The sequence below is a fragment of the Sebastes umbrosus genome, chromosome 4 (genome assembly GCF_015220745.1).
Source record: "Sebastes umbrosus isolate fSebUmb1 chromosome 4, fSebUmb1.pri, whole genome shotgun sequence".
Classification (NCBI taxonomy): domain Eukaryota; kingdom Metazoa; phylum Chordata; class Actinopteri; order Perciformes; family Sebastidae; genus Sebastes; species Sebastes umbrosus.
In genome coordinates, this window is record NC_051272.1 from 25,690,274 (window position 1) to 25,715,398 (window position 25,125).

Here is a 25,125-nt window from a genome sequence, read left to right on the forward strand (position 1 = left end):
TGGTGAGGATGAAGGAGGAGACGCCGGGACTAGAAAGCAGAACAGAGCAGAGCCGAGCAGGGGCTGGCCCTTGACGGAGGAGGGACATCATGATGATGACAGACTCTTTGTAGACGCGTGTAGAGGAGACATAACGAGAGAAAGCACGCTGCTCTGACTACACACAGACTCTCCTCGTGGCTGCTGAGCCCGGCCGGCATCAGACCTCCAACACAAACACACAGAGAGGAAGAAGAAGAAGAAGAAGAGGAAGAAGAAGAGGAGGAAGGAAGAAAAGACGATGTCAGGGTTGAAGAAGAGAAGCTCTAACTCTTCGGCAGACAGAGATGAGGACAAGCAGGTCACGGAGAAGATGCTCTCCGGTAACCAGGGTGGCGCAGCACCGGACCCTAGCAACGCGGAGACAGCATCAGGAGGAGAGGAGAAAGAAGGGGTAACTCTCAAGAGGACCATCACCCTGCTGAACGGCGTGGCCATCATCGTGGGCACCATCATCGGCTCGGGCATCTTCGTCACCCCTACCGGCGTGGTGAAGGAGGCCGGCTCGGTGGGTCTGTCCCTGGTGGTGTGGTCTGTGTGCGGCGTGTTCTCCACGGTGGGAGCGCTCTGCTACGCGGAGCTGGGCACCACCATCACGAAGTCCGGAGGGGACTACGCCTACATCCTGGAGGTGTACGGCTCTCTGCCGGCCTTCCTCAAGCTGTGGATCGAGCTGCTCATCATCCGGCCGTCATCGCAGTACATCGTCGCCTACGTGTTCGCCACTTACCTCCTCAAGCCGCTGTTTCCTGACTGCCCGGTGCCGGAGAACGGGGCCAAGCTGGTGGCCTGCCTCTGCATCCGTGAGTAGCAGTCGAGTCGAGACGTGGGAGCCAGGGATGACGCAACTTTAGGTGTTTGTTGTGTTGTGTTGTTTGTGAGTTGTGCCAGCGGCAGGAATGTAAAAGTTACGCTTCCTGTGTGTGTTAGTGTGGACAGACAGGAAAGGTAACCCACTCACCTCACACACAGTTTACATCAGTGCGACATCTTACTGCCCACGTGTGATGCACACATTTACATATGGCAATCCACGCGCGCAGCCTCATCCACAGTGGTGAAAACTGCACGCGTTATTACATCAGCTCAGATGATGCTCGCGTGCATCACTGATGGATAATTGTCCCATTAAGTGGCACCCATGAAGAGCAATTTATGGTAACTTAATTTACTTACAATAATTATTATTTTATTTATTTGTCTGTGACTTTCCAAACTGAGAAACAACGATGTTAAGCCTGGAGGCTTAAAAATATGGAAGACAGAACCTGCCAAAATCAAAAATAAATAAATGAATATCATTAAATGTAGACAATATTATATATATAATTGTATTCTTTATTTATATATTCTTTGTATTAATTCCAGTTTAATTTTCCCTTTTATTTATTTATGGGTTTTTTTTATGAATTTTTAAATTTATTTATTTATTAAGCAGTCCCCTTATTTGCACATGAGGTAGAAATGCATAAAGAAAAGAATAGAGAAACAAATACAATTTGGGGAAATAAGGGGTGAAATGCAAAGGAAAAATCTTGCATAATAAATAAATACATAAATGTAAAAATATATAAAATAAATGCTAAAATAAATAGGTGGTGTTGTTGTTTGTTGTGTGTGAGTTGTGCCAGCGGCAGTAATGTAAATGAAGTTACACTTCCTGTGCGTGTTAGTGTGGCTGGCAGGAAAGATAACCCACTCACCTCACAGACAGTTTACATCGCCTCAGTGCGACATCTTACTATCCACGTGTGATGCCATTGAGAGGAGCCACACGCGCCGCACATTTAAATATACCAATCCACGCGCACAGCCTCGCCCACAGTGGTTAAAATTGCTGCGTTATTACATCAGCTCCGAAGATGCTTGCATGCATCACTGGCTCAATTGTCTCATTAAGTGACACCCATTAGGAGCAATTTATGGTAATTAATTAATTTACTTACACGCATTCTCATCATTATTTTATTTATTTGTCTGTGACTTTCCAAACTGAAAAACAACGACGTTAAAGCTTGGAGGCTTAAATATATGGAGGACTGAACCTGCCAAAATCAAAAATAAATAAATGAATATCATTAAATGTAGCAAAAATAAGACTAAAAATATTATATATATATAATTGTATTCTTTATTTACATGTTCTTTGTATTAATTCCATTATTTATTTATGTTTTTTTTTTTTATTAATTTCTACATTTATTAATTTATTTATTTATTAAGCAGCCCCCTCATTTGCACAATGAGGCAGAAATGAATAAAGAAATTCATACAGAAAAGAATAGAAAAAATAAATACAATTTGGGGAAATAAGGGGTGAAATGCAAAGGGAAAATCGTTGATAAATAAATAAATAGTGTGTTAGTGCGGACAGACAGGAAAGATAACCCACTCACCTCACAGACAGTTTACATCGCCTCAGTGCGTCATCTTACTGCCCACGTGTGATACCATTGAGAGAGCCACATGCGCCCACATTTACATTATACCATCCACGTGCGCAGCCTCAATCACAGTGGTGAAAACTGCCGCGTTATTACATCAGCTCCGGTTACGATGAAAGATGCTCGCGTGCATCACTGGGTAATTGTCTCATTAAGTGATACCCATTAGGAGTAATTTATGGTAATTTAATTTACTTACACGCATTCTCATTTACTTATTTCTTTATGTTTAATTTTCTCCTTTTATAATAATTATTTTATATATTTGTCTGTGACTTTCCAAACTGAGAAACAACAGCATTAAGCCTGGAGGCTTAAATATATGGAAGACAGAACCTGCCAAACTCAAAAATAAATAAATCAATATCATTTAAATGGAGCAAAAATAAGCATAAAATATTATATAGATAATTTTATTCTTTATTTATATATTCTTTATTTATATATTCTTTTGTATTAATTCCATTATTTATTTACTCTTCTGTTTAATTTTCCCTTTTATTTCCCGTTTTTTAAATGCATTTTAAAATGTATTTATTTATTTATTAAGCGGCCCCCTCATTTGCACAATGAGGCAGAAATGCAGAGAGAAATACATAAGAGAAGAATAGAAAAATAAATAAAATTTGGGGAAATAAGGGGTGAAATGCAAAGGGAAAATCGTGCATAAATAAATAAATACATAATAAATACATAAATAAAAACATAAATGAAAAAATAAAAAATATATAAAATAAATGCTAAAATAAATAAAAAACATTAAATAGAACAGTAAATAAATAAGGGATTTAATACAAAGATAAATAAATAAATAAAGAAGCAAATTAAAACAGAAATATCAATTGATGTCACATTTTATCAATTAATCAATGGCTACATATTTCTAATATTATTTTTGCAACATTTAATGACATTTATTTATTTATCGAGTCATTTATTTTTTTTATTTTGGCAGTTTCCGTCCTCCATATAAAGAGATTCATATTATGACAAATTTCCTGGGTTTGACAGAATAGTAAGGCCACAGTGTTTTAAATATGGAATTAAATATGTTAAAATATAAAGAAATGAATTAAAGGGAATTCAGCGGGCCCATTTCAGCACATCTGTTGAGTTAAATAGGTGAAATCTTCATATTCAACCCTATATCCCATTCATTAATTTAGTTTTATTATACCTAGGGGGTCGTTTGACTTCCTATATTATCCAAGACCACACATCGTAGGCTACTAAATTATCATATTGCATCTTTCTCTGCTCTAAATTGGAGGATAAAAAAGAGAATTTATCATTAATAATGTGTTGTTGCCGAAAATGTATGAGAATTAAACTGAATGAGATGAACAAACAGGTACATTTAATTTCCCTCAAAGCAGCCATAAACCTCAACTGCAATGCTTTAGGCTATTTAAGGTCAGTTATGAATTGTTCTTTTAGCCTGTAGACGTGTTGGCTACAAATGCTGGTAAATTTCAGTGTGTTTCAACTTGTTTTGTTTGGAATCTTAACCATATTATCCCCGGATTATTCGCTACTTTAACTTGTCAGCACCAGTCTCTGGTTGTACATGTTTTCTATGACCGCCACACACAACAAGTATCCCCCCTTTCACATCATACACTGCATCTCTATCTGACTACATGATTACACATGACATTGTGTATATATATATATGTGTGCACGTGTGTGTGAGTGCCAGCTAGTAACCCTAGTACCTAATCATCAGATTGACTGAAGGCTAAATCCTGACTGAGACCACATGACAAAGCCGTAGACTGAGAGGCTCACTTCTCTGTGTTTGTGTGTTTCGCGAGGATTGCTCGCTCGGGTATGCGTGTGCATGCCTGCCGTGTAGGCAGTGGGGTGTTCAGGGTCACTGTGAGGCTGACAGCCAAATCCCCACACACACACACAACACACACAACACACACACACACACACGTGACACGTCCATCTACAGCTCCATAGGTCTATTTTAGTGGGAGTTACTGTTCCATTTGACCTGTTTCTGTGGGAATTGGTGTAATTAAGTTCAGTGTGTTTCTGTGTTGGCTTGCACACATGCGAAGTTTGTGCACACATATATGCCCTAGTAGTATCCCGTTTTGTGTGTGCATGAATTTGGAGGCTAGCCTCTCTGTGTGTGTGTTTATGTGCCCATCCCTCTACTGTACTCAGGCTCCCCCTCTCTTTATCTTGGTCACTTTAACACAGAGCCTCATTGTGCTCTGTCTCCTCTTTCTGTTGTGGCCCCGACCTGATTTAGGAGCTTTGAAGGGACCTGCTGCTTTAGTTAATCACTTTTAATAGTGTCCAGGGCTAGGGGCTGTTTCAACAACCCTATTTTGAATGTGTGCGCACATCACCGTACATGTGTGGGTAAAAGAAAAAGGGGTAATAGTGTGGGAAGCGTTTTATCCCACCAGTCTCTGTGAAGTCTTCTCCAGCTCCCAGCGTGCTTTGAGAGCCGTGAATACACACATGCACACTCACACACACGCCTACGTTACCTCATTTTTAATTAAAAATTAAAGAGGATTCAGGGAAACATTGTTAAAAGTTATTTTAACATCAGAAACGCATAGACGTTAGTTCTTCGTGCGCCCAATGAGAAAGCATTTGTTGCACAGTATCTGGCAGACTGAGTGAAGGCGCCATGGTGGAGTTTAAAGAGCTGCTTCTTAAGGATGCCGACACTTACACTCTTTCTCTCTCTGTCTCTGCAGTCTTGTTGACCTTTGTGAACTGCTACAGTGTGAAGGCGGCCACCAGAGTGCAGGACTTCTTTGCCGTGGCCAAGCTCCTGGCTCTGGGGATCATCATCATCATCGGCTTCGTCAAGATTGGCCAAGGTACGTCACACAAGCACACACACGTACATACACACAAACACACGCACATTCACAAGGTCCCATCAGAGGGTCGTGGACGTCTTTAATGCCCACTTCTTTCAAGTGACAAATTTGTGCATCAGCACCACAATAAAATAAAGCCCTGAAGGCCAACTTCCACACTCTTAGGGCTTAATCCTCTTTGCAAATTGTTTGTTGTTTGTTTATGCGGTACAGTTGGCTTAAAATGCAGAAAGCACACAGTCAATAGATTTAAGGCCCAGACACAACAAACCTAGCAGCGACGAGAGCCGACAATTGCCTTGCATCACATCGCCTGTGTCTTGGCCAAAAAGTTGCACTCAAACACACCGCAAAGACTACAACCGACGGCAAGTTAACACGCACGTTCTGCTCCTGCTCGAGGGGAGATAACTCTCCACACCAGCAGGCGGCGGTAGTCTGTATTCGCCATTCAAAATGGTAAACTGGAAGGCCGATGACGGCGGATATACAAGCCGTTGTTATGATCCGTACTTGAAACAAAGCGGCGTCTGCCGACCATTTTCACACCACTCTCACTCACCACTTAGCTTCATTCCAGACGGCCACAGGAAAATATTCGTGCATTGAAAGGATCAGGTGAGATGAAGATGAAAAATGAGAAGAACCTTCTGTGTTTGTATTCTTGACTTTACTCGTTGGCTTGCTTTCCTCATTTCCGTTTTTCTTCTCGTGCACTGATTTGCTGAAGCTGAACAGCCAATCGGAATGACTTCTCTCACCGACAAGCTCCGCCGTCGATTCAACATGCTGAATTGGCCGAAAAAATTCTGACAAGGGCAGACTAGAGCCGACGGTGCGGGACACACCGCAAAAACTAGGCCGATGGACGCTCACCAACAGCCCCAAACTGGCGTCGGCTTGGTGTGTCAGTGCCTTTAGTCAGGGCCGGCTCTAGCCCTTTTGGTGCTGCTTTAGGTTTAGGGTTCAACCCCCTCAGAACACTAACCCTAGCCCTGTAAACCACAACACACATCAGACATCACAATGATCTTAAGACAAAAATTAAGATTTTTATTTTCATAAATAACTGCATTTATTATAATATAAATAAACAATTCCTGATATTGTTGGCTTAAAAGTGTTTAGTCAGTTTCACTACAATTTACACCTTTTATTAACAAATGTGTGGCCGGGCAGATGAAAAAGTTTGAGAAGGAGAGTTACGGGGGGGGAAAGTGTATTTCTTTCTTTATTTGTTACCTCAATACAGAAAATGAGGAAGGGCGCCCAATGGCATTTAAAAAAAAAATGAATAAATACAATTTAATTAATTTCTTTATTTTCGAGGGCGACCGGCGCCCCCCAGAAGGTGGCGCCCTAGGCGACCACCTAAATGGCCTTTGCCTTAAGCCGGCCCTGCCTTTAGTAATTCAGGCAGGGAGCATACCATTTTTAACTCTGCAGTCTGTTCCACCCAGCCTGAAACAGGAAGTGGTTAATTTGATTTATGCCCTGCTGTGTGCACTCATCTGCTCCTCCGACATAGACAAACACCCTCATGCTCTGATGGGATATCCTAAACTGAAATGAGGTCATTATAAAGACATCTATTTCAGGAAAATTCAATGCGTGCAATGTGTTTCTGCGAAGCTAATTTAACCAAAACAACAATAATCTCATATGCAAAACACAATTGCTCTAAAGTCAACATGAAAGACACACACATTTTAAAATGTTTCCATATCTTTAATTGAGGAGATTTTGTGTAATCCAGGAGGCTATGATGGCACTTTTTTCTTTATTTGAACCCCTGTCACCCCAAATTTCACCAACCCCGTATTTGCAGTGTTATCCCATCCTGGCCAAAGTTGATCTCAACCAGGCCTGTTGTCTTTGTCCGATGCGAGCAGTGAATCTGTGGAGGTGGAGTAGCTAGTGTTTAGCTCCTTGGAGTCGGGCCGAACCCTCATTAAGGCCACAGGATGTTGTGAAGTGTTGCCAAAGACGAGAGGACAGCACAGAGAGCGGACAATGGCTCTTCAGCAGAACACAGCTCCTTTCATTGAAAATCTACTTATTGGCTGCAAGATGTTGAGTCACACAAACAGTCCGTTTGTCCAAGCAAGGACTCGTGTCCCATTCACTAGAAGTCATCGGACCTTTGAAGGTTTTCTTAAGAAGGTATGGCCCACTTCCAATCCGGCCCCTACATCCCCTTCCTGCCCACTTCCACTCCGTTTGCACGTTCGTGCTTACTGACGGCGTGCAACGCGTCACTAAGGGCATACGGTTTGTGTTCGTCATGAAACACGCTCTGTACAACAATGTTCCAAAGTTCCATGCAACTACCGGTACAAACAAAAAACTATATTGCTCGAAATAAAATAGACATATTGGTATACTGTGTGTGTGTGTATATATATATATATATATTTATTATTATTATTATTATATATATATATATATATATACATATATATATATATACATATATATATACATATATATATATATATATATATATATACATATATATATATGTATATATATATGTATATATATATATATATATATATATATGTATATGTGTATATATATATATATATATATATATATATGTATATGTGTATATATATATATATATATATGTATATGTGTATATATATATATATATATGTGTATATATATATATATATATGTATATGTATATATATATATATATATATATATATAAATGTAAAAAGTAATGTGTAAAGAAATGTATAGAAAAAAGAATACAGAAATAAATAAGTTTGGGGAAATACATAAATAAGAACATATATTTAATCAAATAAATACAAAATAAATGCATAAATAAATATTTGCAAAAATAAATAAATACATTAAAACAATTATAAAAAATGAATACATAAATAAATAAAAGTGAGTTAAAAAGAAGAGTAAATAAATAAGGGAATTATTACAAGGATAAATAAAGAAGCAAGTTAAAACAGAAATATCAATTAATGTCACATTTTATCAATAAATTAATGGCTATATTTATTTTTAATATTATTTTTGCTAAATTGAATGACTTATTTATCGAGTTATTTATTTGATTTTTGATTTTGGCAAATTCTGTCCTCCATAATCTGCAGCTATAACCCCCATAATAATCTTCAACTGTGCAATACTGGCATTAACACTGCATTTATTTATAATGTAAATTTAAACTAATATTATTTTTCTTTCTTTTTAAAGGCCTACTAGTCTTGCATTAGTACACACTTAATCATAGATCCCATTTTTCAACATTATTATTTGCACTGTTATATTGTAGTAGGCCTATATATAATTTACATACTGTATTTCCGATTTGTATTTTCTCATAAATTCTCTGTTATATATTTCTTTTCTATAATGGGAGCAACTGTAACGTAACCCAATTTCCCCCGGGGGATCAATAAAGTATTTCTGATTCTGATATTTATAGTTGCCGGAGGGAAGTTTGTACCAAAGCTTGCTGCTGTATTTACACCCGACACCTTAATGAAGGGTGTTTCATTGAGCTGTGAGTGTGACTACAAACGGAGTTTACTCCACCACAGAGTGGGAGGGTGTAGTAGCTTGATTGGAATTGGGCCAAACACAGACAAGAAGTAGGCTCAGGAAATCAAACTCTGCCATCTAGAGGAAGGCCGTGCTACTCTCAACGAAGACTTTGGGGTTCATTAGGTCCATGTCATAGAAACTAGACTACTATGGTTTGTTGTCTTAAACATTGAAGTTGGCATAATACTTGTCCACTTGCCTATCCAATCCCAAAAAAAGCTTTTACCAGGTACCTGCAGGCTTACAGCCCCCCTGCTGCCTGTCTGTGTTTGCTGCCAAGCCCATGTCGTACTTCTACGGCTGGCTCTCTTCCTGTCTGCTGTCGGCTGCTGTCGGCTGCTGTATTTCTCCTCCGAGAGAGACAAATAGAAAACAGGGCTGCGATAGGGGTACGGGGAAACCCGATGAAAGGGAAGTCAACAAGCATGTTTGTTGAATGTGAATGAGTCAGCGTGAGACGCAGAGCAAGTCTTGCAGATTGAAGTTAATCATAAAGCAAATAGAGTTATAGATTAGTAGCTGGAAGCTGACAGCAGGGTCCGTTTTGTCAGATTCTTTCTAAGTTCAGTTGAAAAACAAGTTGTTTTTTAAAGGGAGATGCCTTGGAGAAGTGAAATGTCACTGAGTTTAAACTGAGGTGGAGTTCACAGAGACTGAGGGCTGATTGTGGAACTCCTTGTCCTCTCACCTGACATTTACCCTAGACAAGCTGTAAGATCCAGCTTTGAAAGTCAGCAGTTTTCTTGACAGTCTCACTTTGACTCGAACTGCAACACCAAACCTACAGTTTAAAGGTTAAAGCATCTAATGTTGCATTCACACAAAGAGCGAAGTGAATTTTCGCCTGTGAGCGCGCATGGGACATACATGTAAGAAGTTACAAACAGTACCTTTTTAAAGTGCTAAATACAATTATTTTTTTTTAGCATGTAATGATTTTATGATTTATTTGTTTGTGATTTATACAGAACAAAGTTAATACAATTAAGTATTTTTTTTTCTCGATCCAGAACTTTAACTACTGCGTGTTCATTCAGATGTAGGTCAGCTTTTTGTATTCAGTTACTTCCTGGCAGCATTAAAAGTTCTCAAAGTCTTAGATTTCCTGAAACCTGCTGGTGTTTAGATAGAATATGATTGTAAGTTCAACATTCACCTTGCTACTGGCATTGTATTAAATATGATGGTAGCCACTTCATGTCACCAAGATTGAACAATTCTGGACCCGTTTTTAATGTATGTTTTGAGGGCTGAAAGACAAAAGATGTAGATTCTTGATTAAAAGGCCCAATCCTAGTTCAATCCTCCATCATACACACATACACATGCGCAAAGTGGGCTGTTTGTGTAGAGGTCAGAGGTCACAGGTCTCAGATCAGCTGACTGGTGGGCAAACAGGACCTCAACACTGACTGGAATTGTTCAGAAGTGGACCAGAAAGAGATTGGAGCCGAGGGAGGAGGTTAGAGAGAGGGGAGGTGGGGGTGAAAGAGAGTGAGAGAGGTTTTTATTATACAGAGAGAGAAATGGCGAGAGAGAGTGGAGGAGGTATGAGGTTTCTGGAAGCTGGTTGTTCACTGGCAGAGATCAGTAGCAGAGGGACTCGGGACCACAGATAGAACTTAAACCTGCTGCAACATATGTATGGAGCATTGTCTCATCAAATAAACAATAAGATACAAATGATTTCTGTACGATGTGTGTCGGGACATCACAGCAGGTCCTCTCTTATTTTCAGACAAGTGAGTTAGTTGTAGTTGTTTGTCTGGAGTTTGGGTAAGCTTTATGAGTTAGTTTCCCATAGCTGACCTCACACTAGCAGACGGATGAAGAGGCGGGAAGCTTTAGAAGTTAGATTAGATTAGATCGACTTTATTGTCCACCGCAGTTGAAATTTTCTCTTTGGCTTTTCCAAGTATGGAGGATGAAACCTGCCAAAATAAAAAAATTAAAAAATAAATGACTCGATAAATATATCATTAAATGTAGCAAAAATAATATTTAGAATCATGTAGTCATTAATTAATTGTGACACCAATGTATATTTGTTTTAATTATCCGTTTTAATTTGCTATTCTTTATTTCTTTACTTTTTTTCTTTATCTTTGTATTATTTCCCTTATTTATTTACTCTACTGTTTAATTTTCCCTTTTATTTATTTATGTATTTATTTCTAATAATTTTGTAAATGTATTTATTTATTTTTGCATTTATTGTTTAGTTATGCATTTGTTATTTATTTATTTTGTATTTACTTTTTTGTTTATTTTATATTTATATTTTATTATGTATGTATTTATTTATGTATTTATGCATTTATTTATTTCTGAACAATTTTCCCTTTGCATTTCATCCATTATTTATTTCACCAAACTTATATATTTCTGTATTCTTTTCTTTTTACATTTCTTTATGCATTTCTTTCTGCTTCATTATGCAAATGAGGGGGCTGCTCAATAAATTAATTAATTAAAAAAAAAAACATGAATAAAAAGGAAAATTAAACAAGAGTAAATAAAAGGGAATTAATACAAAGATAAATAAATAAAGAAGCAAATTACAACAGAAACATCAATTTATGTCACATTTCATCAATTAATGAATGGCTACATTCATTTTTAATATTATTTTTGCTACATTTAATGATATTTTTTTCTTTAGCAAGTCATTTATTTTTGATTTTGGCAGGTTCTGTCCTCCATAGCTAGCAGCTTGTCTGTCCTCCCTCAATTCCAGTGTATCAAGTTGGAGCCCATCTCGACTAAAAAAAACAAGCCTGAGCTCTAACTGATCCTCCTCCTCTTCTCTCTTCAGAAGAAGCAGGAACTGTATCCGCCTTTGAGTCATCCTAATCCACATATATTGAATGCCACGCCTTCCTGTCTAATACCCGTTTAAGTGCGTAGCTGGAGCATGAAGAGTAATTCTACTTATTTGTAATTCTAGTCCTATTTCAAAAGTGAGCTTTTCTAACAGCATTCCTAAATCTGTAACACCAGTCTGTTACATCTCAGTGCCTCTAATAACTGTTTATCGGAGACACCACAGATAATCTAGATTTAGACAAAGCCTGGGCGCGTGGCTGTGATTACATCAACAGACTCACCTGACAGGGTGTCCTCACTGCAACCCCCACTGGCTGCTGTTTGGCAGTTGGAGGTTATTGAGTGATTTATAAGTCTGTTTTAGAGTTTACATTTATTATTGATGACTGATTCAGAAAGAAAATGAGAAACAGAGAAAAAATATATATATAATACAGGCTGTTTACTAGTCATTGGATTTGTTTTCTTTTTTATTGCAAGACAGAACAAAACATTAACAGAACAAATTTGGTTAGGGAACAAGAAAACAAGGAGATTTTTGTTATTGTGTGTGTGCGTGCGCATGTATATGTTTCATATGTCAGTCTGGGACAAAATCTATAAGGTAGATGCGTGAGAGGGGGAGGAGGTGGTGAAATAAGGGAGTATGGAGTTATAGGAGTCCCATAATAAAGAATACATCTGTAAAAGGTTTATTATATAAAAATAAATAAATACATATACAGAAAAAAATAGTTATTTTTATGCAAAAATAAATTAATATATATTTAAAAAAACACATAAATAAATATATACTGAAATAAATGAACAAATAAATGTGAAAATAAGATGAAAATGCATATAATTATTCTTTTATGTTTTGATATTTGTCTTTATATTTCCACATGTATTTTCTTATTCTTTTACATATTTATTCTTTATTATGGCTCTCCTATGACTCCATATGGGAGAGCATAGGAAAGAAAAATAATATTGATTGACAGCCCAAATAATGATATTGTGTGTGTGTGTTCATGGAGCTCTGTGGCTCATAAGGTCAGAGTCTGCTGGCGTCTCAGATTAGACAACAGTGTAATCTGATTAGCTGCAGTAAACTCCTGCTCCTCCATCTGACACCTGCCCATCCTGTTTGGAAGTGAAACACACAGAGACTGATCTCAGCCACGTAAACTTACCTCTGATTTACTTCGGTTTCTTCTTGTCACAGTCCAACTGTGATTCTGTGATGCAGGGATTTGCTTCTTCTCACCTTCTTATTCTTTATCTATGCTATCCTAACATGGATTATTTAATAAAACACACACATACACAGTTACACTTACAGACCAGTATTTTCTGATGTAAAAGTGCTGCTTGACATCTTGAAGTGGGTTTGCACTGCTGGTTCACACACCAGCTCAGCTCTCCTTGAGCCAATAATAAAAGGTGGTGTGTTTGTGTAGTGGGAAGGTCCCAAAACAGACGTCTTAGCAAATAGTCAGTTTTATTTTTTAAAAAGTGGAGAACTTTATTCATTTCAGTCCTAAGAGTAGGGCTAATCCATGTAATATGTTGCCTTTACCTGATCCACGGTTGCTGTGTCTCAATTCGGATATTTCCGTACACTTCCATGTAGTACACTGTGTACACTATGTACTTACTTGCGTAGTGTGTGAATTTCGACAGGGTAGTGCTGTCTAAAATCGAACACGGCTGTTGCGCAATCATCGGAAATGTCGATCGACGCGTGGATGTATAAAGAGAAGTGGATACAGCGTTGGAGGCGGGCTCCCGTTCATTGTGAAGCCAAAATTGCTCGACTGCTGAGTGATAAAGTACCCGGATCCTCCGGCGATCTTCAGCATCCATTGGGCCCATAGAGCAGGAGCAGTAGCGTTTCTTTTAACCCCACCTCCCAGTCCTTGGCCTGTGTCTCATTCACATGAACGGAGGAAGGAAAATAACTCTGGATTTGGCTGTTAGTGCTTTTTACAACGTTTAAGACCTAATGAATTAAATAAGGACTATTGAAGTGTTTTTACTGGGAAGTTGATTTACCTAAAAACTAATTATCCGCTGAGTTACAGACGTCTGTTTCTCAATGTAAGTCTATGGGAAAAAGTCTTTTTGGGCCCGATGGCATCACATGACGGACACAGAAGTTGTAGTACCGCCGTTTGGCCACTTGAAAAATTTGCTTCAAAGATCGCTGTTCTTCCTGGGGGCTTGGATCACCGCTGTTACCTAGATAGCAGCGCTACCGTTTGCGTTACCAAATCATTACAGACTGCTAAAATAACTAAATAAACAATACTGATGGCTTCTATCCGACAGTAGAGTGGTACTTAACTGATGTTTGTATAGTGCGGTTTTCATGGAGCAACCGCAACCGCTGCTGGATACTCCCCTTTCGCTAAGTAGCCAAGAAAGTGACCATAGAGGGTGAAAAGTCACTTGGAAGTGCTAAAATGCTAACTCATTTCTGGGTTTTAGGACTCATTGCTGCACCACTCTATTAGCATCAAGCTTCCTTTCTGATGACAACACGCACGCCGTGAAAGAAGACTAGCGGCGATTGGTCGGTGACTGACGGGTAGTCTGTCATGTCTCTCGGCCAAATCACGACAAGAATGAATGACTCTCAATCAACTAATCTGACATAGCGATCATCGTAACTGACAAAAATAATGTGTAGTCTGAATCAGGCATAAGTGTATTTCCCAAAATATTGAACTACTTCTTTAAGGTATGTTTGTGTAGGTATGTCGCACTAAACCAATGTGGCCTGAGTAAAGTCATTGTACTTTTTACTCCATTAAGTGCCAAAATCCTTCTTATCCCTATTATTAAATCTAATTTAAACTCACTAGAGGAAGGAACTCAGGTTGTTTTTCATTCAGACTTTGTTGGTACGTGTCTACCTTTTAAGTGTGTGCGTGTGTGTGTGTGTGTGTGTGTTCTAAATGGTGCATGCATATTTTATTCTGTTGTGTGTGTGTGTGTCTTTCACTTTCACTGCCCGGCACTGGTATCATGTGACCGTCTGATGCTCTGAGTGTTTCCTTATCAGTGTGATGGAGAGATCTGTGAGCCACAGAAGAAGAACAAAAGCTTTAAATTGCAGTGCGAGAGTAAAGTAGACACAAAGAGGATTGAAAGAGGACTCATTTGTGTTTGTCCGCCACATATTATTTTCTGATACGGAGTCTTCACCTCACAAAAGGTCACCGTGACCTCCCGTCTGTCCCATTCCTCGTGAAGGTGATATCTCAGGAAAGCCTTGAAGGAATTTCTTCAAACGTCCACTTGTACTCAAGGACTAACTGATTAGATTTTGGTGATCAAAGGTCACTGATCTCACAAAACACATTTTGGCCATAACTGAAGAATTCATATTCTAATTATGACAATTTCACACAAATGTCTAATAGGATAAAATGATGAAGTGATGGACATGGATGCAAACTGCAACTTGACTGATTGGAGGAGGCATACAACCAATTCTAGTTTCTTTTTACATTGAGGAAGACTCCTCAATTCAATTACCTCACCCCAACTGATGGAAACATTTTGATGCTTTTATGAACAAGTTAAAACGACCATTAGGAGCCTCAGCTATGGACGTCAGCTTAGAGATGGTACAGACCAGGACCCATAGACCCCAAGCACAGCTCCCCTGTCAGGCTGGTGCTGTATGTAGAGCAGCGCAAGTGTGGCAACAGGACCTTAGGAGGTCATGCAACCAGCCTGTTTGTCAGGAGGGCAGTTAGTCACTTGGATAGCGCAGTAATTGGGTACTTCCCACGCTACACAGTGGCTTAGGGCTAACCCTCCCAGTACCAACACTGCCCCGGGCTGTATGTTTAGCAACCGTCGCTGTGTCTGAGAATGTGCATGCGTGTTGTGGGGGGCAATTCCGTCAGGAATGTGGCTCAGATCCCCTCAAACCAGCAGCAATCTGGAGATCCGAGAAGAGGGACCGTGACCAAAATGTCATAAATCCGCACAACCGCTGATTGAAGTAAAATAGTAATACTCTCCCATCCCTCAACCACTGTTGCTCTGCCCTTGAGCAAGCCAATAAAACATGTCTCTGCTCTCTTCTTGTAGTCACACGCCACAGTCTGGTCTTATTGATCATCTCAGCCTGTCTTGGCTCCATTATATTCTGCAGGCCTTCCCTGATCCACATACCGAGACAGATTTAAAATGAATGTCACCCCCTCCAAAGGCTTTTTAGTGTGCGTTGGGCAACTACAGATCATTCTTTCAGTTATTGTTCCACATTTTGGGTTCTCCAGACTGGCTGGTAAACTTGCCAGCAGGCAGATGGATATGTTTTTGTTTTTTTTATGTCTTAACCCCCTTAGACCCGCCCGTGATCCCGACCAACTTAAATCTCTTTCACAGGCTGTAGCAGGTTCAGTTTTGGAGCTAGAGTGAAGGTACAAAATCATATGAAACCATGAGTGGTACCAACCATGTCAAACTAGCTTGTCGGCAAGGAGGCTAATTAACACTCCAAAGTTGGGCTAAATTTTGGCAAGGAAAAACTGGCATGGCCATTTTCAAACGGGACCCTTGACCTCTGACCTCAAGATATGTGAATGAAAATGGGTTCTATCCTCTTCTCCCCTTTACAGACATGTCAACTTTAATTTATTTTAAGTAATTAATCAATTCATTTTTTTATTAATAACTACAACAACTTGACACACAGTGTTGCTCCTCACAATCCTCAGGTTCTCAGCTTTAAGATGACGTACACCACTTCCATGTGACATCTACTGTTGACCTGTTATCTCCCCCTAAAAAAGACAAAAAAGGGTCTATTGTGAGTCTCAGAGGGTTAACCCATTTCTTTCTCCCTGTTCTCCTCCAGGTGGCATAGACCGTCTTCTTCCAGAAAATTCCTTCGAGGGGTCTAAATATGAGTTTGGCAGCATCGGCCTGGCCCTCTACAGCGGCCTGTTTGCTTATGGTGGCTGGTGAGTTAACACATCGACCTACCAGTGTGATCAGGATGCGAGCCACTGCGTTGCCTGTTCATTATCCACTTTCAGAACACGTTATTATCACGTTAACTTTGACAACCGTATCATTAACATAATATCATCTTATCATCAAGATAAGACTTCACTGAATGTCCATTATCCATTATATTGAATTATCCACCAGCCTGCTTCCTGGTTATGTTTCTCTCCTTAGTGTTGAATTAAACTAGATTGTGAATTTATTTCTCCCCCCCTTTGTCTTTCTTGTGTTTTAACTATAAAACAAATAGCTTTCTTTGTCTAAAGGAAGTTGAATTTTCTTGTGTTAAGTTTTGAATACAGTTTGGGAAAATTCATCCTTTTCCACTTATAGATAAATCCGGAACAGTTTTATTTGTACGGTGTGCATTATATCTGCTTTGCCAGTGCTACATACTGTGTCTCTGATTTGGTGCCTCTTCTGCTTACAGGAACTACTTGAATTTTGTCACTGAGGAGATGATTGAGCCTTACAAGTGAGTATTAATGAGTGACTTTTTATGATCAAATACACACTTGTTTGCAGCGGAGTGATTGATGGTCTGTGGTTGTAATCGGAGTTGTAACTAAGAACGTTTGTGTGTGTTTCTTCCTCAGAAACCTTCCCCGCGCCATCATCATCTCTCTGCCCATAGTGACGGTAGTGTACGTTCTGACCAACCTGGCCTATTTCACCACCCTCTCCCCTGAGCAGATGCTGGGCTCAGAGGCCGTGGCTGTGGTGAGTGCACACACCTACTTCCTGCTACTACAGTACCGCTTTCTTTGTATGAAGAGTGCCAAATATAGTCAGTGCATTTTTACTATTTTTGCTGTTCCCTATTTTACTATTTTTATTCTGTGAAGTTGAAAACACAGACCCAAAAATCATAAATGTGGTCTTGGTAAATCACTGATTAGTTACCTAAATCACAAGATAATGTAAGATAAACCTTTATCACAAGATAAACCTTTATTGGCACGGTGCACCCCCAACGGGCCCCCAGTGCGAAGTGCGCACAGCCACAGTGTGACGTTGAAGTGCGGCCGGGCAGATGAAAAAGTGTGAGAAAGAGAGCTACTGGAGTCTTTCTTTATTTGTTCATTTGTGTGTGTGTGTGTGTGTCTTGCAGGATTTTGGTAACGAACACCTGGGTGTGATGGCGTGGATCATCCCGGTGTTTGTAGGTCTGTCCTGCTTTGGATCTGTCAACGGCTCTCTGTTCACATCATCCAGGTAAAACACACATGCACAAACCCAGAAACATTTAGGTAGATGGAGAGTATCTAACCAGGTTTGGAGAAACAGTGAGAGCTGAAAAACACCCGCATAAACACAGAATCTGCTACAAAAAACGCATTGATTGGAATCATACATCCGTACATACTCAGCGTTTATGTCTTTCCTTCCCTCTCAGGTTATTCTTCGTGGGTTCCCGGGAAGGTCACCTGCCCCATCTGCTGTCCATGATCCACCCCACCCTGCTGACCCCGCTGCCCTCACTTATATTCACCGTATGGACTCTTAATTTCTAATTCACTCTGAACACTAACACACAGATATTTCATACAGTACTACGAGTTCAGCAAATTGAATAAATGTCTTTTGAATCTTTAAATCAGAAGGATACCACTGCACGAATTTACAGTGATAATGAAGTGTTAGGATAATGCTGCTGAGGGGTATGTGTGGATTAGAGCTGTCAAAGTTAATGCGATAATAACGTGTTAATGCAAATTCGTCTTAACACTACTAATTTCTTTAACGCATTAACGCGACTTGCGATTTTTAGGTTGTAGCAGACTCAGTTTTAAAGCTAGGGTGAAGATAGTGGTATCATATGAAACTAGAAAAACCTAAGGAATCCATTGGTACCAACCATGTCATACTAGCTTGTTGGGAAGGAGGCTAAATAACGCTCCAAACTTGCGCTAAATTTTGGCGAGTAAACACTGGCGTGGCCATTTTCAAAGGGGTACCTTGACCTCTGACCTCAAGATATGTGAATGAAAATGGGTTCTATGGTCCAATCCCAATGTCCACACTCGCAGACTTTGAGGCTCGTTCCTGCAAAGTCCATGAGGGTTTAGGGCTGTCCCGCTGTCAAATCACCTCCCTGAGGGCTCTCTCACAGACATTTTGTGCTCTTTAGGAGCACATCCCGTGAGTGTGCATTTCTGCAGACTTTGCCTGAGGGAAGTATCCACAATTCATAGCGTTGTTACGTTAATCACAGGGTTACCACGGTTACCAGGGGAAGCCCGGAGGCGTAAAAAAAAGATAAACAAAGAGGACGGCACATAGGTGTTCAGCCAGGCATATTTAAATCTACACAGATTAACATTAAGGATTTAAGATGGTAGATAAAAAACAAATGAAATCACAGGAATGCAGCATTACACTATATTACACACCTGGTTTATTTATCAACCACTTTGGCACCAGCCACCATAAGTTTGACAAAAACAAGTAAATTGGAAGCCTGGAAGACGTACAAATAGGCAGTAAAATGTGTAAAATAAAAACCCACAATTGGTGTCATCAAGGTAAAGTGATGTGTTGCTGCAAAGTGCGGTCCCGTTCATATTTATACCGTTTCAAGCCCTTGCAGGCTCTCACACTCAACCATTTACCAGACGTGACGTCAGTCAGATCCCTGAAGGTTCAGGGCTTAAGGCCTTAGGGGGGACATTTGGATTGGGCTTATGGGCACCCACAAGTCTCCCCTTTACAGACATGCCCACTTTATGAAAATCACATGCAGTTTGGGGCAAGTCATAGTCAAGTCAGAACACTGACACACTGACAGCTGTTGTTGCCTGTTGGGCTGCAGTTTGCCTTGTGATGATTTGAGCATATCTTTTAATGCTAAATGCAGTACCTGTGAGGGTTTCTGGACAATATTTTTCATTGTTTTGTTTTGTTAACTGATTTCCAATAATAAATATATACATCCATCTGCATAAAGCAAGCACTCCCATGTTGATAAGAGTATTAAACACTTGACAAATATAAAGCAACAACAATAGTAGTAGTGTTTTACTAGAAACAAGCTGCTGTCTCTCTACACACAGCAGTGATCAGTGGTTTTCCTAATTGCTCTCCTCTGATTCTCTCCAGTGCATGATGACGCTGCTCTACGCCTTCTCCAACGACATCTTCTCCGTCATAAACTTCTTCAGCTTCTTCAACTGGCTCTGCATCGCCATGGCGATCGTCGGGATGATGTGGCTCCGTTATAAGAAGCCGGAGCTGGAGCGGCCGATCAAGGTGAGCCAAACTTCAATCAGCCAATCAGAGCATCAGAAGCAGTACTGGCACACGGATAAGGCTTCGTCTTTTTTTCCTCCCGACCTTCTGATGATGATCACAGAGGTCTTTGTCACCGTCGACTGCTGCTGGAGTTAGTTTTGGCAGCGGGAAATGTTTCTTCTTTGTCTCACGCGAAGAGAAAAAGCTCCATTCAGCAGAGCTCGGATGAATGGAGAGTGATCGCAGATTAAAGGACAGAAGAGAAGCTGGATGCTTGTCAGCTGGTGTTGAGGCCTGCTGGGGAGCAGTGTGTGTGTGTGTGTAAGAGGAAGTGCACGATGCCTCCTGACTAGACCAGTTGCTGCAGGACTCCCCAAAACACAGAACACCATTGTGCTATTGTTGCTCTTTGTTTGCATGTGAGTGTATGTTTGCGTGTGAGTGAATGTGAGTGTGTGATGCTCTCTACTCATCCTCCCGCTGGCACTACGTTGTGTGCTGGTCAGAGGCGGAGTCTGTCAGGGCAGTGAAGTGAAAGAGGCAGATAGATTTATTGGCCCAGTACTGTGTGTGTGTGCGTGTGAGTGGTGGGACAGTGGTGGCACTGTCTCTCTGCTGACCTCCATCTCTCTCTCCTACTCTATTTCTTTCTCCTTTCTTTGTCCTGTCACATTCCTGCTGATCAACAGATCTGGAGCAGAGCTGCCACAGAATCACGCAATTCAATTTACTTATTCGTCACTTTTGGTTAATTAAGGCTGTTCATCAGTAACCTCGTAGATTCATGACACCTTCAGTTCCTGTTCAGTCTACCTGAACATACCGCTCATTAGTGGTTGTTGGCGGGCATCATTGTGCCACAATAACTCTGCTGGAGGGATTTGTCCCCATTCAGCTACAAGAGCATTAGTCCAACACTGATGTTGGGTTGATGAGGCCTGGCTCACAGTCGATGATCCAGTTCATCCAAAGGGATGGATTGAATGGGGTTGAGGTCAAGTTCTTCCACACCAGACTAGGGATGGGTACCAAAACCAGGTACTAAACAAGCCCTATGGCAATATTTTTCAAGACACCCTGCTCTTATCGACAATGGCGGAGAGAGCAAAACGGTCGAAAGTGTGGTTAAACATCAGTCGAGTCGATGCAGACAATGCTCGTTGCAACAAGTGCAACAAGTCTTTTGCTTGTAAGGGCAGAAACAAGAGCAATATGTCAAAACATCTACTGAAAGTGCATCAGATACAGGTGGAGAGGTCCCACAATACATCCATTTTGACACATCTACACTGGTTTCCCGTCACATTCAATTCACATTTGTTATTTTTTTTTGCACTCTAAAAAGCTTTTTGAAAAGAGACTCAGTCAGTTGTGGCTTTAGGGGTTTTGTTGGGTGGGGTCTTGAGTAGCTGTGATATTTCACGACAGTGTGCTGAGGCAAAGATAAAGCTGTGTCCAGGGCAGTGTTGACTCTTACACTGCTTAAAGGGAAACAGTAAAACAAAGCGGATATCTGAAAGTACAAACAGGGATGCAGGAGAGAAACTGATCCTCAAACCACAGAGATTCAGTTAGACGCTACAAGAAGTACTGAGAGCTGAACAAACGTCTTTCTTGGGGCTGTCAGTCGATTAAAATATTTTATTGTGATTAATCGCATGATTGTCCATAGTTAAATTGCACATTTTTTATCTGTTCAAAATGTACCTTAAAGGGAGATCTATCTAATATTTAATACTCTTATCAACATGGGAGTGGACAAATATGCTTGCTTTATGCAAATTTATGTATATATTTATTATTGGAAATCAATTAACAACAATAAACAATGACAAATATTGTCCAGAAACCCTCACAGGTACTGCATTTAGCATAGAAAATATGCTCAAATCATAACATGGCAAACTGCAGCCCAACAGGCAACAACAGCTGTCAGTGTGTCAGTGTGCTGACTTGACTATGACTTGCCCCCAACTGCATGTGGGTACCCATGGAACCCATTTTCATTCACTTGAGGTCAGAGGTCAAGGGACCCCTTTGAAAATGGCCATGTCAGTCTTTCCTCGCCAAATTTAGTGTAAGTTTGGAGCGTTATTTAGCCTCAAGCTAGGCAAACCATCAAAATCAAAAAGGCAGCTGTGGGACTCCTCTCTTTGCCTGACGATTTTGAATCTTTTAGAGTTTCTGTCAAAAATCCTCCTCATCTCTTCTCCCTGCAGGTGAATATTCTGCTGCCGGTGAGTTTCGTGCTCGCCTGCCTCTTCCTCATCATCGTCTCCTTCTGGAAGACTCCAAAGGAGTGTGCGATCGGCTTCGGCATCATCGCTACCGGACTTCCTGTCTACTTCATCGGCGTGTGGTGGAAGAGCAAACCCAAGTGGATGTTGAATGGAATCTGTGAGTATGACACCTGTCACCTCTTTGCTTGTTTGAGATTCAGAAACTTGACATTGTGTGTAATCGCCTCTCTTGTGTGTGTGTGTGTGTGTTTTGTAGTTTCAACCACAGCCTTGTGTCAGAAGGTGATGGAGGTGGTGCCTCAGGCGACCTAAAAGGCCTTTACTTACATCCAGTGGCCAATCGGGTTGCACCAACAGTGACCTCTGGGCTCTGACATCACAGATGATGAAGCTTGACCTCTGTTGACCTCTTTCACACCATTCTCTCACACACACACACGCACACGCCTTGCCTGCAGGGTGCTGATAAGGACCTGATGAAGACAGAACCATGCAGGCCTCTGAAGCTACCGTGTCTTAGCGGTCTTCAACTATTTTTTCTTATGTTCTTATGAGTATGGACTATTTTTGTCACTAACTATCCTTTTGTAGGTTATAATGCGTTGTTTTGTTTTTTTTAACGATGCATTTCAATGAATTGTTTTAATTTTATCGTTGTTTTTTTTGTGAATATTTTCATGTAAAATATTGCGTTGGTCACTAAAATGCCCGCTCAGTGTCTGTCTGTTGAGTTTTAGCCCTTCTCCCAGTGTGTTTTTAAAGTCGTCTATGCTGCTGTAGGAAGAGAGTGAAGTTGATTGAAGGTCTTAGTGTGTTAGAGACGGTTTTTGTTTTCTCATTTTTACAGTAATACGACTCATTTTTCTGGCTGACTAAATCCCTCAGAGAAGAACTATACATAGAAGTTAAAATGTCTTGTTCAGTCATGTTGTTGCTCAAAGCTTACTTACATTACATATTTATGTTTAAAGCATTGTAGACCAGCCATGCTGGTAAACAGGAGCTTACTGTGTGCAGTCTACAGATGTCACCTCACAGGATTTCTGGGAATTGGAGTTTAATTAATCATCATGTGGTCAGTTTGTGGCACCAGTATGGGGGATTGGATTATGACTGTCACTGAAAAGTGGGTCATATTCAAAGTATGTGGTGTTTCCTTGCTGTTGATTTATTTTTTTGGGGTCAGCGATCTCATTTTCACTTCGGGGATCGATATCTGTCAACGTACTGAGCCATCAAAATGTCATCACACTGAGAGACAATGTTTCAGACTATATACTGTAATACAGCCATGTAACTGTGGTCTAGAGCAGAGTGACGGAAAGAAACTTGATGCTCTTTTTAGTGTTGTGTGTGTGTGTGTGTGTGTGTGTGTGTGTGTGTGTGGGTGGGTATGTGATTTAGTGTGTGTGTGGAGGAGGGGGGGGAGGGGGTCTACATCGGAGGGCTCTGGTGTGTTCTTCTTGGACACATGGACAGATGAAGCGTAACCTTCTGTACTAACAGGCACTTATGATTTTTACATTTAAACGTTTCACTGTTCAACACTTGGATCCTCTATTATGTTCAGTCACATTTGGTTATGTGTGTGCGTGTGTTTGGGGGTCCGTAATGTGGGTGGGGGTGAAAGGTCAAAGAGATAATATAAGCAGACAGACAACCGTATGCTTCAGCCTATGGAGAGAGATTTATTTTTTCAATTTTTTTACAGAAGGATCACATTTTCAGATCACCGTATGAACTGCTAGTTTTTATTTTTCATCCATTCATATCTTTTGTTTTTACTTTTACACGCACAGCGACAGTTACTAAAAAAAAAAAGTTAGTGCTGTATTATTAACGTCGACCCTCCTCCTGGCAACGGACCAAAAGTACATGTTACCGTGGCAGCGCTGTTCCCGTAGAGATGCCGCCGGTGGATGCAGGAGGGGTTAATGTGTATGATGTTTTAGAGGTAGAACCTTTCTAACACTCCAGCCATCGCACAAAGCAGATGGGAAACTAACATGAATAGGACTGTAGACAGTTTATTTATTTATTTTTAGGAAACTTGTTGTCGTTTATTGTCATTAGTCCCTCTAATTTGTTTACAGGGCATTTTGTGTAAAGTGCTTTACAAATAAATCCTGAGTTTTTTTTCCACTCTTGTGTTCTGTTGTGTTTGGTTTTGGTTTCATTTGTTCTAGGGATGCACTGTTTTGACTTTTTCAGCCCCGATATCGGTAGCGATACCTGGCCTTTGGGTATCGATCCAATACCGAGTACCAATCCGATACGTAAGAGATAATGTACAGCGAGCCGGTCATTGTTGTGAAAGATTCCCTGACAGGGCGATGCTTCGCGTCGGGGTCTCTCATCGCCCTGAAAGGGATTCTTTCACAACAATGACCCGCTAGCTGTACATTATCCCGCTTATTACACGGCTACTTACTTAAGAAATCAATATTTTGACACAAAAACGGTCCGCCAGAGTCCGTCTTCAGAGCTGCGCCCATAGCAACGGTCTGTTATACATAGCAACGGTCTGTTGTAAAGAAATTACAGACCGCAGAACGCTGTGAATGACCAATCAGAATCGAGTATTCAGCACAGCCGTGTAATAACAGTGTTTAAATAATAAGCTGTATGCTTTACTGTGTGGAAGTGACTGAGATCATTCTTTTATATGTAAGGCGACATCAGGCTTGACTTTCCTAACAAATAAATACACAGATAAAATTTACTAAATTGTTATTTATTATTAAAATAATAAATCGTACACCAGCAAGTTGATGAAAAATCTTTACAATTACAATTCAAGTGTAAACTTCTTTAATGCAGCAACAAATTGGTCAAAACTTAAACAGGAATCAAAATCCCACTATATAATGTATATAGTCTATACATATAGAATTTAATTTAATA

General features: G+C 40.2%; 1 protein-coding gene across 1 annotated transcript; it reads left to right on the forward strand.

Annotated features, from left to right (window-relative positions):
• slc7a5 (solute carrier family 7 member 5) lies at window positions 1–24,364 on the forward strand. Its single transcript, XM_037767738.1, has 10 exons — window positions 1–842; window positions 5,210–5,335; window positions 16,599–16,704; window positions 17,181–17,225; window positions 17,347–17,470; window positions 17,862–17,965; window positions 18,147–18,243; window positions 19,850–19,999; window positions 22,201–22,378; window positions 22,478–24,364. The coding sequence occupies exons 1-10, from the start codon at window positions 281–283 to the stop codon at window positions 22,531–22,533; spliced, it is 1,548 nt and encodes a 515-aa protein (XP_037623666.1). The 5' UTR covers window positions 1–280; the 3' UTR covers window positions 22,534–24,364.
• The last annotated feature ends 761 nt before the right edge of the window (window positions 24,365–25,125 follow it).

Bases quoted from the DNA above. Each gene is read 5' to 3' on its own strand.
- slc7a5 (XM_037767738.1), top strand. From the start codon at position 281: ATGTCAGGGTTGAAGAAGAGAAGCTCTAACTCTTCGGCAGACAGAGAT. The intron at 18,244-19,849 runs GTATGGACTCTT...GATTCTCTCCAG, and splicing joins TGCCCTCACTTATATTCACC to TGCATGATGACGCTGCTCTA. The intron at 22,379-22,477 runs GTGAGTATGACA...TGTGTTTTGTAG, and splicing joins GTGGATGTTGAATGGAATCT to TTTCAACCACAGCCTTGTGT.